At 42.4% G+C, this 15,917-nt stretch overlaps 1 protein-coding gene across 1 annotated transcript; it reads left to right on the forward strand.

Moving 5' to 3' along the window:
• The first annotated feature begins 6,388 nt into the window (after positions 1-6,388).
• On the forward strand, positions 6,389-15,813 carry LOC121767596 (nifU-like protein 3, chloroplastic). Its single transcript, XM_042163901.1, has 4 exons — positions 6,389-6,573; positions 6,646-6,742; positions 6,931-7,217; positions 15,428-15,813. Exons 1-4 carry the CDS (start codon positions 6,493-6,495, stop codon positions 15,617-15,619), a joined length of 657 nt encoding a protein of 218 aa, XP_042019835.1. The 5' UTR covers positions 6,389-6,492; the 3' UTR covers positions 15,620-15,813.
• Positions 15,814-15,917: the final 104 nt, after the last annotated feature.

A 15,917-nucleotide genomic window follows, 5' to 3' on the forward strand; every position in this document is an offset into this window, starting at 1 on the left:
TTCTTCCCATTATTTCTAACATTCGCAAGACAAATTAGTGTACTATTCTAAGACAGGATTATACCAATTAAAGTTGGAGGAAACATGAGCTCCAAAACTGGAATGAAGAAACGAACAGTACCAATGTTCATGGGCTACGAAATGGTTAATTCCTTGAGATCTATTCTCTTGAGAATTGTGTTTATCGTTTGTCATTTGACAAGCAAGACCAATTTAGACTTGGTAGTAGTAATTGGGATGCATGGGTTGTTGAATATACCAATGCACATATGGTTCAATATAATTGTGTACTTATTGGTGGAGACAATATTGTGCAAATTATTTGAACGTGTTGTTATAAACTACAAAGATCACGAGGTGGTCGCAATGGTCTCCGACGTGAACCATGGTAACAATCCAAATGAATGGTTTGTTGATACGGGTGCCACATGTCATGTGTGCTCCGAGAGAAGTGTTTTTTCTACCTACAAATCTGTTGGAGGTAGAAAAGTACGTATGGGAAACCAAGCCTCTTCTAAGGTGGTTGGTGTGGGTAATGTGTTCCTAAAATTAGGATCTGGAAAAGTTCTTACCCTTAAGGATGTACTGCATGTCCCAGACATCCGAAATAATTTGGTGTCAGGCTCACTTTTAGTAAATCATGGATTTTCACTAGAATTTGAGTGTGAAAAGGTTTTATTGACTAAGTATGGAAAGTTCATAGGTGAAGGCCACCTAGTGAATGGACTTTTTGAGCTGAATGTTACGGTCATTCACCGTGGAAAAGGAATAAGCAATAAGGAAGATGACACGTTCTCTTATTTGCTTGAGAGCTCTGATTTATGGCATAATAGATTGGGACATGTAAATCTAAATGCTATAAAAGACTAGTAAATCTTAATTTACTAAAAGTAGATAAGTTTAACTCACAAGAAAGATGTTAAGTGTGTGTTGAAGCCAAAATGGCTAAACTGCCGTTCCATTCGGTAGAGCGAAGCACAAAACCTCTTGAATTGATCCATACAGACATATGTGATTTGAAATTTGTGCAAACAAGAGGTGGTAAAAAGTACTTCATCACATTTATAGATGATTGCACAAGGTATTGTTACCTTTACTTATTAAGAAGTAAAGATGAGGCAATTGAAGCGTTTAAAGACTTCAAAAATGAAGCCGAAAATCAACTTAATTGTCGAATTAAGTGTGTTCGAAGTGATAGAGGTGGTGAGTATGTAGCGCCGTTTGCAGAATTATGCCATGCAAGTGGTATAATTCACCAAACCACAGCTCCATATTCTCCCCAGTCAAATGGAGTTGCTGAACGAAAAAATCGAACACTTAAAGAGATGATGAATGCTATGTTGATTAATTCTGGTTTATCCCAGAACATGTGGGGGGAGGCTGTGTTAACAGCGAATCATATCCTGAATAAAATTCCACTAAAAAATAGGGATGTGACTCCTTATGAGTTGTGGAAAGGGAAGAAACCTTCATATTCATACCTCAAAGTGTAGGGGTGTTTAGCGAAGGTAGAAGTGCCACCTCCGAAACAAGTTGCAATAGGCCCTAAAACAGTCGATTGCATCTTTATTGGCCATGCACTTAATAGTAGTGCCTATCGTTTCCTAGTCCATAGATCAGCTGTGCCTGGCGTGGCTGAAGGAACAACGATTGAGTCAAGGAATGCTATATTCTTTGAGAATGTTTACCCTTGCAAGAGGCAAGAGGATCGTTCTAGTGAAAGAATGATGGATGAATCCACTAGTTCTAATCCTCCAAAAAGGACGAGGTCAAGTCCTGAGGATGTTGAACCAAGACGTGGTAATTCCCGACTTCATAACTTTTATGTTGGATGACGAACCAAAGTCATTGGCGGAAGCTCTGTCTGGCCCAGATGCAGCGTGGTGGCAAGAAGCTATCAACAGTGAAATTGAATCCATCATGAGAAATAACACTTGGGTGTTAGTAGACTTGCCTGAAGGCTGTAAGGCTTTAGGGTGCAAGTGGATTCTGAAAAGGAAATATAAGCCAAATGGTACTATAGATAAGTACAAAGCTCGCCTAGTTGTCCAAGGCTTTAAGCAGAAAGAAGGGTATGACTTTTTTGATACCTATTCACCTGTTACGAGAATCACTTCCATTCGGGTGCTTCTTGCGATTGCTGCTTTGCACAATCTCGATATTCACCAAATGGATGTGAAAACTGCGTTTCTGAAAGGTGATCTGGAAGAAGAAATATATATGGAACAACCCGAAGGGTTTGTTGTGCCTGGGCAAAAGCGTAAAGTATGCAAACTGGTAAAGTCATTATATGGGTTGAAGCAAGCACCATTACAATGGCATTTAAAATTTGACAACGTGATGTTGGCAAATGGATTCACTATCAATGAGTGCGATAAGTGTGTTTACATTAAGAACACAGATAACGGTTTTGTTATTGTGTGTCTTTATGTAGATGATATGTTGATTACAAGCAGCAATAGTGCCATTATCAACGAAACCAAAAATATGTTGAAGAGAAATTTCGACATGAAAGATATGGGTTTAGATGATGTGATTCTCGGAATCAAAATTAAAAGGAATCATGAGGGAATTGCTCTGACACAATCTCATTATATTGAGAAAGTGCTAAAGAAATTTCACTCGTTCGATTGTGAGCCAGCTAAGACTCCATTGGAACCCAACGTGCATTTGAGTAAGCACACGGGTGAGCCTATAGCTCAAGAAGAATATGCAAAGATCATAGGGAGTTTGATGTTTATCACAAACTGCACCCGACCAGATCTTGCGTGTACGGTGAATAAGCTGAGCCGATTTACGAGCAACCTAAGCAAGGAACATTGGAAAGCTCTGCGTAGGGTTTTGAGATACTTGAAGTATACTCTTAACTTTGAGCTGCAGTACACAAGATATCCCCAAGTACTTGAAGGGTACTGTGATGCAAATTGGATCTCTGATTCAAAAGACTCGTTCTCGACCAGTGGTTATGTGTTCACTGTGGGGGGTGGTGCTGTTTCGTGGAAGTTGATAAAACAAACGTGTATAGCTCGATCCACCATGGAATCTGAGTTTATCGCATTGGATAAAGCAGGGGAAGAAGCCGAGTGGCTCAGAAATTTCCTAGAATGTATTCCATGTTGGAAGAAGCCAGTGCCGACAGTAGTGATATACTGTGATAGCCAAGCAGCTATAGGGAGAGCACATAGTGGCTTATACAACGGTAAGTCTCGACATATTCGTCGGCGACATAATACCGTCAGACAATTGATCACAAGTGGTGTTATCACAGTTGACTATGTAAGGTCAGTTGATAACTTAGCGGATCCGTTAACGAAAGGTTTAAACCGTGATCAATTGCATAAATTGCTAAAAGGAATGGGACTGAAAACCACATCTTAAAAGATGATTATAGTGGTAACCCAACCATATGATTGGAGATCCCATGGGCTTGGTTCAATGGGAAAACGAAGCTATATGAATCTAGTTGTAACACTCGGAAGATTTTTAATCTTCGCCTATTCTTTAGAAAGCATTGAGTGTTGTAACCTGCATGTGGTAAGAGGCTAAGTTTTGACTTTTAATGATTCTTAGAAACCTCGAGGAGGTGGGTATTGCAGGATACCTAGAAAAGAATCACCTATATAAGTGAAGAAGTGTGGGCCACTTCAACATGTGAATCACTTATGAATCCAAAGTGGTGTTCCATGGCCAGTAAATGACACAAACGTGAGAACTGATGAGTTTGTAAATAATATTGTGTCAATATTATTGTCTCGGTATACACCAAGGAGGAATGATTCAAGGCATCACGTCCACCAGGCCGCCGGTATGCCCGATAGTGTTGACTATGGAAAGTTCAAAGCCCCAAGCTACTATTCCAAATGCAATATTATTTCTCGAGAATTGAGCAAAGAGTCTGCATACATGCATACATGTCTGGTGTTGGTTTGAGCTTGCAGCGCTCTAACCAATGTGGGGGATTGTTGGAAAAAAAACGTTTGATACACGTGTGATAAAGGCAAGACTTTTGGCCTTTCATGTGGCTAAGTCCTTTGGCCTTTCACCCCCAAATAATTTATGTAGTGTCTTTATGCTTTGATCTTTCATGTCTCCATCTTTAGCCTATATAAGGCATGGAGTGGTAGATGGAAAACATACGAACACCACAACAAGCATTCTCTCTTCTCTAGCTCTCTACATCCTAGTTCACATATAGGAGCATTGCATAGCTCGATTCTCGGAACTCCATCAAGTTCGCCGGTGCCTAGCGGGTTTGAGGTGCTTCTACACGCTAGGAGGAAGTCGTTTTATCTTTGGGGGCAATACGCCATTCCGTGAGCACTAGCCGGGGCGTAATTTGTCTTGCGGAAAGAGGGCTTTCCTCGACTCGACTTATAAATTTGGTTTGCTTTATTTCCATTGTAATTTTCATTCCTCTTTTTGTTGCAAAGTTTCCTTTCGATTGTAATAGTTAGAGTACCGCCTGTACACGGCTTGAGAATTTCTTCCCATTATTTTTAACAACTTCTAATAGTGCATCTTTTAGAAACATGTAGACTTGGAAGAATGTGGCATCAAGTTGAATGAATGTTTTGAACTGTCTACACTTATTACCATTTTGTAAATGGATGGATCACCTTTGTTTTGTTGTTGTTATTATGTTTTGAACTGTCTACACTTATTACCATTTTGTAAATGGATGGATCACCTTTGTTTTGTTGTTGTTTTGCATAATTCTAATACCTTGTGGTTGTTTCTCTTGACAAGTTAAATTTTGCTGAGCTTCCTTGATGGTTCCACGACTAGGTTTTCCATTCACGCACTATCCGAGAATGAATTGAACTACTAAGTTCTTCTCTGAACCAGATTCTATATGGCCCATTAGTAAACATGGGTGGATCTTGAGTTTGGGAGGAGTAAATGCCCTACCTCCGTCCCACAATAAGAGTCACATTTCATTTTGGTCCGTGGTCCGTCCCACAATAAGAGTCACATTTCACTTTTACCATAAATGACAAGTATGTCTCACATCCCACTAACTCACTTCACTCACATTCTACTATAAAATTAATACAATAAAGTGGACCTCATATTCCACTAACTTTTTCAATCCACTGTTATTTACATTTTTTAAAGTTCGTGCTCACACCAAATGTGACTCCTATTATGGGACGGAGGTAGTATTACTTATTATAAAAATTATTTCTTTTAATTTTTTGATAACAACAACATAAAAAAATAACTCATAGTTTCGAACAAAAACTAGCATGATCTTCAACCATTAAAATTCAGAAAGTCTATGTGTCTTCTTTTTTTTTTAAATACAAAAACAATCACCCAAACTTTGTATTTTACTCTTTTGTATACTATAAGTTATTATCCTTATAATTTGATTCTTTATCTATTTTTCTAATTTATTCTACTTTCTATTTTATCATATCTCCATTAAACACGGGTATTTATTTTATATTGTGTGTCTGATAAAAACATATTTATTTTTTATCGTCTGTTTGATAGAAACATATATTCAGTAAAACAGAAACAATAATTATTTTAACTATCAAAATCTGCTACTTTAGAAATCACACCGATTATATTTACTAGTATTAAATATAATAAGTGTGTATAGCTAATTTAAATTGATTTTAAAAATAATAAATACTCCATATTATGTTATTATGAGAAAAGATATTTTTGATAGAAAATAGTAATTAATATTGTTAAACTTAAATCTAAAATATTTTGTATAGGCTTAAATAATATTATAAGCCGAAATATTCGATGAATAAAGTTAAATAACACTTAATAGAAAGAAAATATTTGTGATATTAGACACAATATTCATTAGTGGATAGTGATAAAATGCAAACTCATATATTGTACAAACTTCAAACTATGATCTGAACCATTAAAAAATATTAATAGATGACAAAATAGTAGCAACAGAAAATGTCAACACAGTATCAACACAACATCAATAGTTCACACTGTGTTGACATTTTCTTTTGTTACTATTTTATCATCTGTTGATATTTTTTAAATGTTGAGATCATAGTTTGGAGTTTGTATAATATTCAAGAGATGTTGCATTTGATTTACCTTCCATATTTCATGATTACCTAATTAAATACTTAAAATATTCGTAATTAAATACTCCCTCCGTCTCGCACTACTCGCACGTTTCATTTTCGGCACGGAGATTAAGGAATGAGTGTATAGCAAAGTCAAATATTACGGCTGTAGGTGAAAATTTTTACTAAAAACGGAAATAGTGCAAATAACTTGGGACGCCCAGAAAGGAAATAAGTGCAAGTGGTCCGGGACGGAGGGAGTACTTAAAATATCCGTACGAATCTTAGATTTTGCTATCCACAAACTAAATCCTAGTGTTCAGCCTATCATCAACAAATCGCATCATTCCCCGCCAACCATCTTCAACCAGATACTCACTTTTCCATTTCTGGGCTTTAAGAATTTCATGGGTTTTTCATCCTTCCCTGAAATTTGACGGAAATGGGAGCACTTTCCGCACAAACCCATTTCATCAAGACGCAGTTTTTCCCTTTGCAGCGCTTTGCTTCTTCCCACTCACATGTATGTATAAACGCTTCTAAATCATGAATTCTGCATCACATTATTATTAATATTTGTTGATTGCTATTACAGAATCTCATTTCAGAGAGGAGCCCATTTTTCAGGGGCCAGTTTCACACCAAACACTTTGTTAGATTCAATCCTGCCCCCCCAATCAAGAATCGCGCTGGTGATTTCACATACCTGTGTTTAATTGTGTTGAATTGAAATCAAGGGTTAGCTTAATAGTAGTAATTGGTAAACAAGATCCCAACTTTGATAAGATTTTGGTTACCAACACGTTTCATAAGAAATTGTTTTTGCTATTATCAGCAATTAAGCATGAATTGAATGGATAAATATGATTGGAATTTGAAGGTGTCGTGTGTGTGCTGCCACTGACTGAGGAGAATGTGGAGAAGGTGTTGGATGAAGTGAGGCCAGGGCTCATGGCTGATGGAGGCAATGTGGCTCTTCATGAGATTGATGGTCTTGTTGTTGTGCTCAAGCTCCAAGGGGCTTGCGGCTCCTGCCCCAGCTCCACCATGACCCTTAAGATGGGGATCGAGACCCGTCTCACCGATAAGATCCCTGAAATCGAAGCAGTCGAGCAGATTCTTGACACAGAAACAGGTCTTGATTTGAATGAAGAAAATGTGGAGAAGGTAAGCTTTTGTGTTCATTTAGTCATATTCCATTTGCATATTGATGGAGTACGTACTAAACAAGCCAGCACAAAGCCCAAGAAAGAGTATCAGTTCGGCATGACCAAAGAGTTCGGCTAAGAGTTCGGTTCGGCACAACCAAAGAGTTCGGCCTCAGCCTACAGCTCGGTAAAAGCCAACCATTCAAGCTCTGCCCTCAGGTCGGCATCAAGCTCTACTCTCAGATCGGCAAAAGCTGCTCGGCAATAGTTCAGCAGTTCGGTCTCAGCATCGGCAAAAGCTGCTCGGCAATACCGAACTGGGAGACACGATCTATCCAGTGGTGGACCCATGCAGCCTCCACGACATCCACGACATCCACGACATAATTACTGATGATGTAAGCCACCGCCTAGTTAGTGGCCATGCAGGATCTCATGACCTCCGTGACCTCCACGACTTAAGGTGGTGATGCAAGCCACGATCTCAGTTCAATACATAAATAGAACTTAGATCTGGTAGAAAAAAGGTTAAGCTCTCTAGAGATAAAACACCATATAGCAAGTTTGTATTTGTAAGCTGTAGAAATCAGATCAAGCAATACAACTCTGCCCTCTTTTCTTCCCGTGGACGTAGATTTACCTCAGTAAATCGAACCACGTAATTCTCTGTGTCGTAATTTATTTTTACGAGCATTCATCATCATCGAAAATTCGCAGCTCCATCACTGGCGCCGTCTGTGGGAAACAGAGAACCAAATTTGTGATAAAGCGAATTTTTGACCCTTTTTCCACCCCAAAAAAATGCATACCAGATCACATAACACCCGTGCCTCCGTCCGTGATAACCATGAGGAAGCTAATCCAGCAGCCCATAGGCCTGGAAAGCAGCCTCGTGAGAAATCTGTCTCCAGTTCTCACGAAGAAGGAACAAGCCGCTCCAGGAGTCATCGCACCGAGTCTTCCCAGCAGCCCGATTTAAATGAAGCTGTCAAGCTGTTCTTAGCCGAGAAGCAGGAGGAGTTCTTAACCTTCCTGCAGAAGAGCCAACAGCCGGAGAAGACAACGGCGGATTCTCCCTCCTCATCCAGACATGAAAGTCACTACCGCAGTAGTAACGTGTCTTCCAGGAGGAAGAATCCTCAACCCCGACATGTTCCCGTTCCTCTTCGGTACCGGAACCACAGGAGAACTCCATCTCCTCCGTACCAAAGAGATATCGGGTTCGCCATGTACGGAGCATTAAAGACTCCGTTTTCGGACGATATCACCCGAACTCCTTTGCCGCGGAACTACCGGACACCGTCAATGACTTATGACGGGCTAGAGGATCCTCATGACTTCTTGGGACGCTATCAATATAATATGGCGAACCAGGGTCTCAATGAGGTCCATATGTGCAAGCTGTTCCCCGAGCTGCTCATCGGGAACGCCAGAAGGTGGTTCGACAGCCTCACTCAAGGCAGCATTAGATCCTACCGAGATCTAATGGATGCTTTCCACAGGAGGTTCTTTCAGAAAGCGGAAGCCCGGATCACTTCGGCTCAGCTGCTTTCTATACGTCAAGGTCGCGACGAAAAGATCAGCGACTTCCTGACGAGATTCCATAAGGAATGCCTACAAGTAGATAATCTCAATGATCTACTTGTCATTTCGGCATTCCAAAATGGAATCCTGCCCGGAGCTCTCTACAGAAAGCTCGTGGAATGCAGTCCGCAAACAGCTCAAGAGATGTGGGACATTGCGGACCAGTTCTCCCGTGCCGATGAGGCAGACCGTCGAAAACGGTCTTTAGACAGCTCATCTAGAGGAGACGAAAAGAAGCCCGATCATAGCGATCAGAGGTTTCCTCGCCGAACTCCTTTTGAAAGAATTCAAAGGGCACCGGTACAAGGCAGATTGGGACCACGTCTCAATCCTGAGAAGCCGCCCGCTCAGTTCGTACCATTGAACAAGTCAAGAACGGAAATTTTCGAACTACATTCCGATATGTTCGAAAAGCCAAAGCGGATGACGAAATCGGCCGCGCGGCGACCTCAGGATCAATATTGCTCCTTCCATCAAGCCCACGGTCATGACACCGAGGAGTGCCGAAATTTGGCTGCAGGTATTGATGCTCTTGTGAAAACAGGAACGTTAAAAAAATACCAAAGCAAGCAGCCGAAAAAGAACAAAAGGCAGAGAGGTGCGAACTGCAATCCTCAGGATCCGAAAAGGCATGAGGATCCTGAAAACGACGACGAGCCGCAATATGATGGAGTAATCCAGACTATTGATGCTCTCCCTGCCGGGAAGACTAAGTCGTCCCTAAAAGCAGAACGCAGAGGTTCCAATCAAGAGGAGCCAACACATAAAAGGCTGAAGAAAGACGAAGTGATTACATTTTCAGATGCCGATCCCGTCCCAGCCATCTCTCCTCACCAAGACGCTATTGTCATTCAAGCCGGAGTGGCAAACAAACTGATCCACAGAGTATTTGTGGATACAGGAGCGTCAGTCAGCGTTCTTTTTAAAGAATGTTTCGATAAAATGGAATTGGATCCAGCTCGGCTCAGTCCGGCTCCAATTCCTCTGAAAAGTTTCGCCCAGGAAGACACCCGCCCTGAAGGTATTATCAGCCTTCCGATCACGGTGGGAAAAGCGCCTACTAGCTCCAGTACGATGATCGAGTTCTTTGTGGTGAAAGCTCGGTCCCCGTACAACATCATCCTGGGGAGAGACTGGCTCAACACAGTTCGGGCCGTTTGCTCTACTTATCACCTCACCATCAAGATCCCCACTAAAGGTGGGATAGCGGTCATCCGAGGTGATCAAAAGAGAGCAAGAGAATGTCTGCAGATTGCGCTTAGAAGTGCCGAGCAATCAGTTCGGCACCATCAAGCATAGCAATCACAGCAACCGGAGTCAGAGGCAAGCGAGATGACCGAAGTCACTCCAGGGCCGAACTCAATGACCGTTCAGTTATACGAAGATGATCCATCCAGAACGGTCAAGATCGGCTTCGCAGGAACGCCTCTACTCCGGGAAAAGACCATTCAGCTCCTCAAGGAGTACAAAGATGTCTTTGCATGGTCTCCGTTGGATATGACCGGAGTGCCCCCCGAGGTAATCACTCATCGGTTAAATATTGATCCTTCAATTCGGCCAGTAAAACAGAAGCAAAGACTCTTTGCGGCAGAAAGAAACCAAGTCATCCATGACGAAGTCCGCCAATTACTAAAAGCGGATGTACTATTCGAGGTGAAATATCCTTCTTGGGTGGCCAATCCTGTGATGATCAAGAAGAAAGAAGGAGGATGGCGGATGTGCATAGATTTTACCGATCTAAACAAGCACTGTCCTAAAGATTGCTATCCCCTTCCGAATATAGATAAAAAAGTAGAAGCTTTGATCGGCTTCGAAATTTTCTGTTTTCTTGATTTATACAAAGGATATCACCAAGTGTTGATGGATGACAGTGATGCTCCGAAAACAGCTTTCATTACCGATTTCGGCATTTTCGCTTATAAAAAGATGCCATTCGGTTTAAAGAACGCCGGAGCCACTTATCAAAGGATGGTAGACAAGCTTTTTCGGCACCTAATCGGAAAGCAGGTTGAAGTGTATGTCGACGACATAGTTGTCAAAAGCAAAAGCACTTCGGAGTACGAAGACCACCTCAAGTCCACTCTCAACGTGCTCAAGAAAGCCAACCTCAAACTTAATCCCCAAAAGTGTACCTTTTTGGTAGATTCGGGAAAGTTTCTGGGTTGTTGGGTTTCAAAGGACGGACTCAAGGCCAATCCCTCAAAAGTTCAAGTCATTCAGAACATGGCGATGCCGAAGTCCATACATGACGTGCAAAGGCTAACCGGATGTCTAGCCGCACTGAATCGATTCCTTTCCCAAGCAGCCGAAAAGCAACTGCCGTTCTTCAAGGTGTTGAAAAAGGCACCAAAGTTCGAGTGGGGAGCCGAGCAGAAAAAGGCCTTTGACGAGCTCAAAAGTTATCTAGCCGAGCTTCCTATTCTCTCTGCTCCAACCGAAGCCGAAGTAATACTCTTATACTTAGCGGCATCGGATCAAACCATCAGCGCGGTGCTTGTACGAGAAGAATGCCTAAAGCAGTTTCCCATCTACTTTACAAGCCGAGCATTAAGAGGTCCAGAAACAAGGTATCAACCTCTGGAGAAAATTGCTCTGGCGTTAGTAAATGCAGCAAGGAGACTGCGGCCATACTTCTATGCTCACAAGGTACGCGTCTTAACTGATCTGCCTCTTCGGCAAGTTTTGACCAAGCCAGAAGCATCAGGCAGAATCGCCAAATGGGCCATAGAGCTAGGAGAACACTCAATCGAGTACCTACCTCGGAAAGCCATCAAGGGACAAGCCTTGGCAGATTTTCTTGCAGAGGCCAAGTTCGATCAAGCAATCCCTGTCATTGCCGAACAGAAAAATTCTGCCAATGCCGAACTAGCACAGCCCTTGGAATCCGAAGAAGAGCCGCCGGACTGCTGGAGCGGATTCGTAGATGGAGCTTCGAATAAAACGGGAAGTGGAGCTGGTATTCTGCTTATCGCTCCCGATGGACACGAGGTAACCTACTCACTTCGGTTCCTATTCCCCACTACTAACAATGAAGCCGAGTACGAAGCCCTCCTGGCCGGACTCCAGTTAGCGCAAAGTCTGCTCGTCAAATCTCTCAAAGTCCATTGTGATTCACAAATCATAGTAAATCACATGTTGGGTACAAGTGAAGCTCGTGACGAGAGAATGAAGAAGTATTTGGACAAAGCGCAAAGCATCAGCCGAAGTTTCTCCTATTTTCGGATAATCCGCGTTCCCAGAGCGGAAAATAGCCGAGCAGATACCTTAAGCAAGTTGGCCTCAGATCCAAGCTCAAAGGCGGAAGAATTAATGCATCGAAGCATTGATGAAGCCGAGGTACATTCAGTATCCAGCTCGCCGAACTGGATGACGCCGATCTTGCAGTATCTGGATCAAGGACAATTGCCCGAGGATAGGAGAGAAGCTCGGAAGATCACGTGCCGAGCACTTCGGTACGAACTTCATGAAGGAGTCCTCTTTAGAAAGTCTTACCTCCAGCCATTATTGCGGTGCGTAGGACCAGAAGAGACGGACTACATCCTCAGAGAAGTTCATGAAGGATCGTGCGGTAGCCACATCGGAGCCAGAGCTTTAGCTAAAAAAGTTCTGAGATGGGGATATTATTGGCCAACCTTGGTACAAGAAGCAGTGCAGCTCGTCAAGACCTGCCCGAAGTGCCAAATCCATGCAAATATCCCAAAGATGCCGCAGACCGATCTATCCACTATGCAGAGCCCTTGGCCTTTCATGCAATGGGGCATAGACATAGTGGGACCACTTCCTCAAGCTCCTCGGCAAATGAAATTCCTAATCGTTGCCGTGGACTACTTTACGAAGTGGGTGGAAGCTGAGCCATTAGCTACGATAACGAGCTCGAAGGCATTGGATTTCGTCTGGAAGAACATAGTGTGCCGATTCGGCATACCCCACATCCTCATCTCGGATAACGGGACTCAGTTCACCGACAAGACGTTCAAGAATTGGTGCCAAGAGCTGAATATTCAACAGCGGTTCACTTCGGTCTCTCATCCACAAGCAAACGGACAAACGGAGGTAACAAATCGTATCCTGGTGAAAGGGTTAAAAGCTCGGTTAGAACAAGCCAAAGGACAATGGGTAGAAAATCTCCCTCAAGTCCTATGGTCCTACCGAACTACACCCACAACCTCCAACGGTGAAACTCCGTACAGCCTTGTGTACGGCACTGAAGCCGTAATTCCGGTGGAGATCGGCGTACCCAGTCCCCGAACTCTAAATTTCTCCCCAGAAATGAATGACGACGGACTGAGAGCTGAGCTAGATCTTGCCGAAGAAAGAAGAGAATTGGCATGCATAAAAGCAGCCAAGTACAAGGAGCAAGTAGCCCGGTATTACAACCAAAGGGTGAAGAAGCTGCAATTTCAAGTGGGAGATCTCGTCCTGAGAAACAACGAAGTAAGCCGAGCAGAAAAGCTGGGCAAGCTCGAACCCACATGGGAAGGTCCGTATCGGGTGTCAGAAGTCCTCGGCAAAGGGTCTTACAAATTGGCTCACATGTCAGGAGAACAGGTACCCCGAACATGGCACATTTCCAACCTCAAGAAGTTCCATTTGTAAGAGACAGTCCGGTCAGTCAGTCAGTCAGTCTTATGTGCTTTCCTTGTTTTTTATTTGCTCTCTTTGCTCTCTTTGCCTATGTGCGTTTTTGTTTGTCTTACGTGCGTTGTGTCTATCTATGTGAGTGTCGTCTCTTACAAATGTAACTGAGGTATCTTGTTCTTCGAAGGCTGATCCCCTTTTTAGAACATATACAAGCCCACGATTGTGAGTCAAAGCTTCTACAGAAGATACAAGACCACAATTCAGCTTAAACAAGCAGTTCGTCTGAAACGAGCTGCAATAAGCCAACGATTGTGAAGTCCAAGCTTCTAAAGAGGATACAAGACCACAATTCGGCTTAAGAATCAAGCACTTCGTCTGAAACGAACTGCAACAAAAGTCTGATTCTCGCGATAAAACTTGCCTGAATTACGACTAGGGAAAGTCCGATCCACGCGATAAAACTCGCCGAATTAGGACAAGGGAAAGTCCGATCCCCAAATTAGGACAGCGGAAAGTCCGATCCGAGCGATAAAGCTCGCCAAATTAGGACACCAGACGAGTCCGGTCAAAGATGTTTATTTCATCAGACCAAAGACGAGTCCGGTCAAAGATGTTTATTTCATCAGACCAAAGACGAGTCCGGTCAAAGATGTTTATTTCATCAGACCAAAGACGAGTCCGGTCAAAGATGTTTATTTCATCAGACCAAAGACGAGTCCGGTCAAAGATGTTTATTTCATCAGACCAAAGACGAGTCCGGTCAAAGATGTTTATTTCATCAGACCAAAGACGAGTCCGGTCAAAGATGTTTATTTCATCAGACCAAAGACGAGTCCGGTCAAAGATGTTTATTTCATCAGACCAAAGACGAGTCCGGTCAAAGATGTTTATTTCATCAGACCACAGACGAGTCCGATCAAAGAGGTTTATTTCGTCAAGACCAAGGACCAAGTCTGGTCAAAGAAGAGTTCACTTCATAAGACCAAAGACAAACATCAACTTACCCCGTACCTTTATCCAGAATGCCGAAGTGATTCACTTCGCTTTTCGGGGGGGGTAGTGATGGAGTACGTACTAAACAAGCCAGCACAAAGCCCAAGAAAGAGTATCAGTTCGGCATGACCAAAGAGTTCGGCTAAGAGTTCGGTTCGGCACAACCAAAGAGTTCGGCCTCAGCCTACAGCTCGGTAAAAGCCAACCATTCAAGCTCTGCCCTCAGGTCGGCATCAAGCTCTACTCTCAGATCGGCAAAAGCTGCTCGGCAATAGTTCAGCAGTTCGGTCTCAGCATCGGCAAAAGCTGCTCGGCAATACCGAACTGGGAGACACGATCTATCCAGTGGTGGACCCATGCAGCCTCCACGACATCCACGACATCCACGACATAATTACTGATGATGTAAGCCACCGCCTAGTTAGTGGCCATGCAGGATCTCATGACCTCCGTGACCTCCACGACTTAAGGTGGTGATGCAAGCCACGATCTCAGTTCAATACATAAATAGAACTTAGATCTGGTAGAAAAAAGGTTAAGCTCTCTAGAGATAAAACACCATATAGCAAGTTTGTATTTGTAAGCTGTAGAAATCAGATCAAGCAATACAACTCTGCCCTCTTTTCTTCCCGTGGACGTAGATTTACCTCAGTAAATCGAACCACGTAATTCTCTGTGTCGTAATTTATTTTTACGAGCATTCATCATCATCGAAAATTCGCAGCTCCATCACATATATAGCTAGGAATGTGATCCACATTGATTAAACTATATACATTAAAGTAGCAAACGCTGATTGTGGGTAAATAATCATATGATAATAAGTCATAGGCACCATCTCCAACTAAAATAATCTCAAAACTTAATCCTAGATAGATAATCATATGATAATGAGTCATAACAACCGAATGACATTAAATGGATTGGAACTCTCAGATATTGCTAAAGCTCTTGATAATTTTTACAAAACAGTATGGGATAACTTTGTTGATTAGTATCCAAATGAAGGAATTCAAACTATAATCCCAGTGACGAAGATAATAATACCCAATCATGTATCGGATATTGCAGGTTCTATCGGAGATTAGACCGTACCTCTCAGGCACAGGCGGTGGAGAATTGGAGCTCGTTCATATCAACGACCTTGTCGTAAAGGTTAGACTAAGCGGACCTGCAGCTGGCGTGATGACAGTTCGTGTAGCCCTCACACAGAAATTGAGAGAAAAAATACCAGTCATTGCAGCTGTGCAGTTGGTAGACTAAAGAGTTATGGAAGAAACCAAATTAAGCAGAGAGAATTTGTGATTCTATTTCTCACACAAGTTTTTTAATATTCTTTGGAAAAGCTATGTACACTAGACTAGTGATACAAATGTATATTTTCTCTACTGAAACTGAATTCTTCTTATTGACTGTTGAGCTTTGTTGATTTATATTGAGGAAAATCATGCTCGAAAGGTTCATTTAGTAGCTTTAGAGCTTACCTACTTACCCCCACAAATTAGCAACTATTAATGCGATATTGATACGATCATTATGAGAAAAATTTACAGAATTTACA

The sequence above is a fragment of the Salvia splendens genome, chromosome 15 (genome assembly GCF_004379255.2).
Source record: "Salvia splendens isolate huo1 chromosome 15, SspV2, whole genome shotgun sequence".
Taxonomy (NCBI): Eukaryota; Viridiplantae; Streptophyta; class Magnoliopsida; order Lamiales; family Lamiaceae; genus Salvia; species Salvia splendens.

Excerpts from the sequence above, each read along its gene's own strand:
- LOC121767596 (XM_042163901.1), top strand. The coding sequence starts at position 6,493 with ATGGGAGCACTTTCCGCACAAACCCATTTCATCAAGACGCAGTTTTTC. Across the intron at positions 6,574-6,645 it reads TTGCTTCTTCCCACTCACAT|AATCTCATTTCAGAGAGGAG; the intron begins GTATGTATAAAC and ends TTGCTATTACAG. Across the intron at positions 7,218-15,427 it reads ATGAAGAAAATGTGGAGAAG|GTTCTATCGGAGATTAGACC; the intron begins GTAAGCTTTTGT and ends CGGATATTGCAG.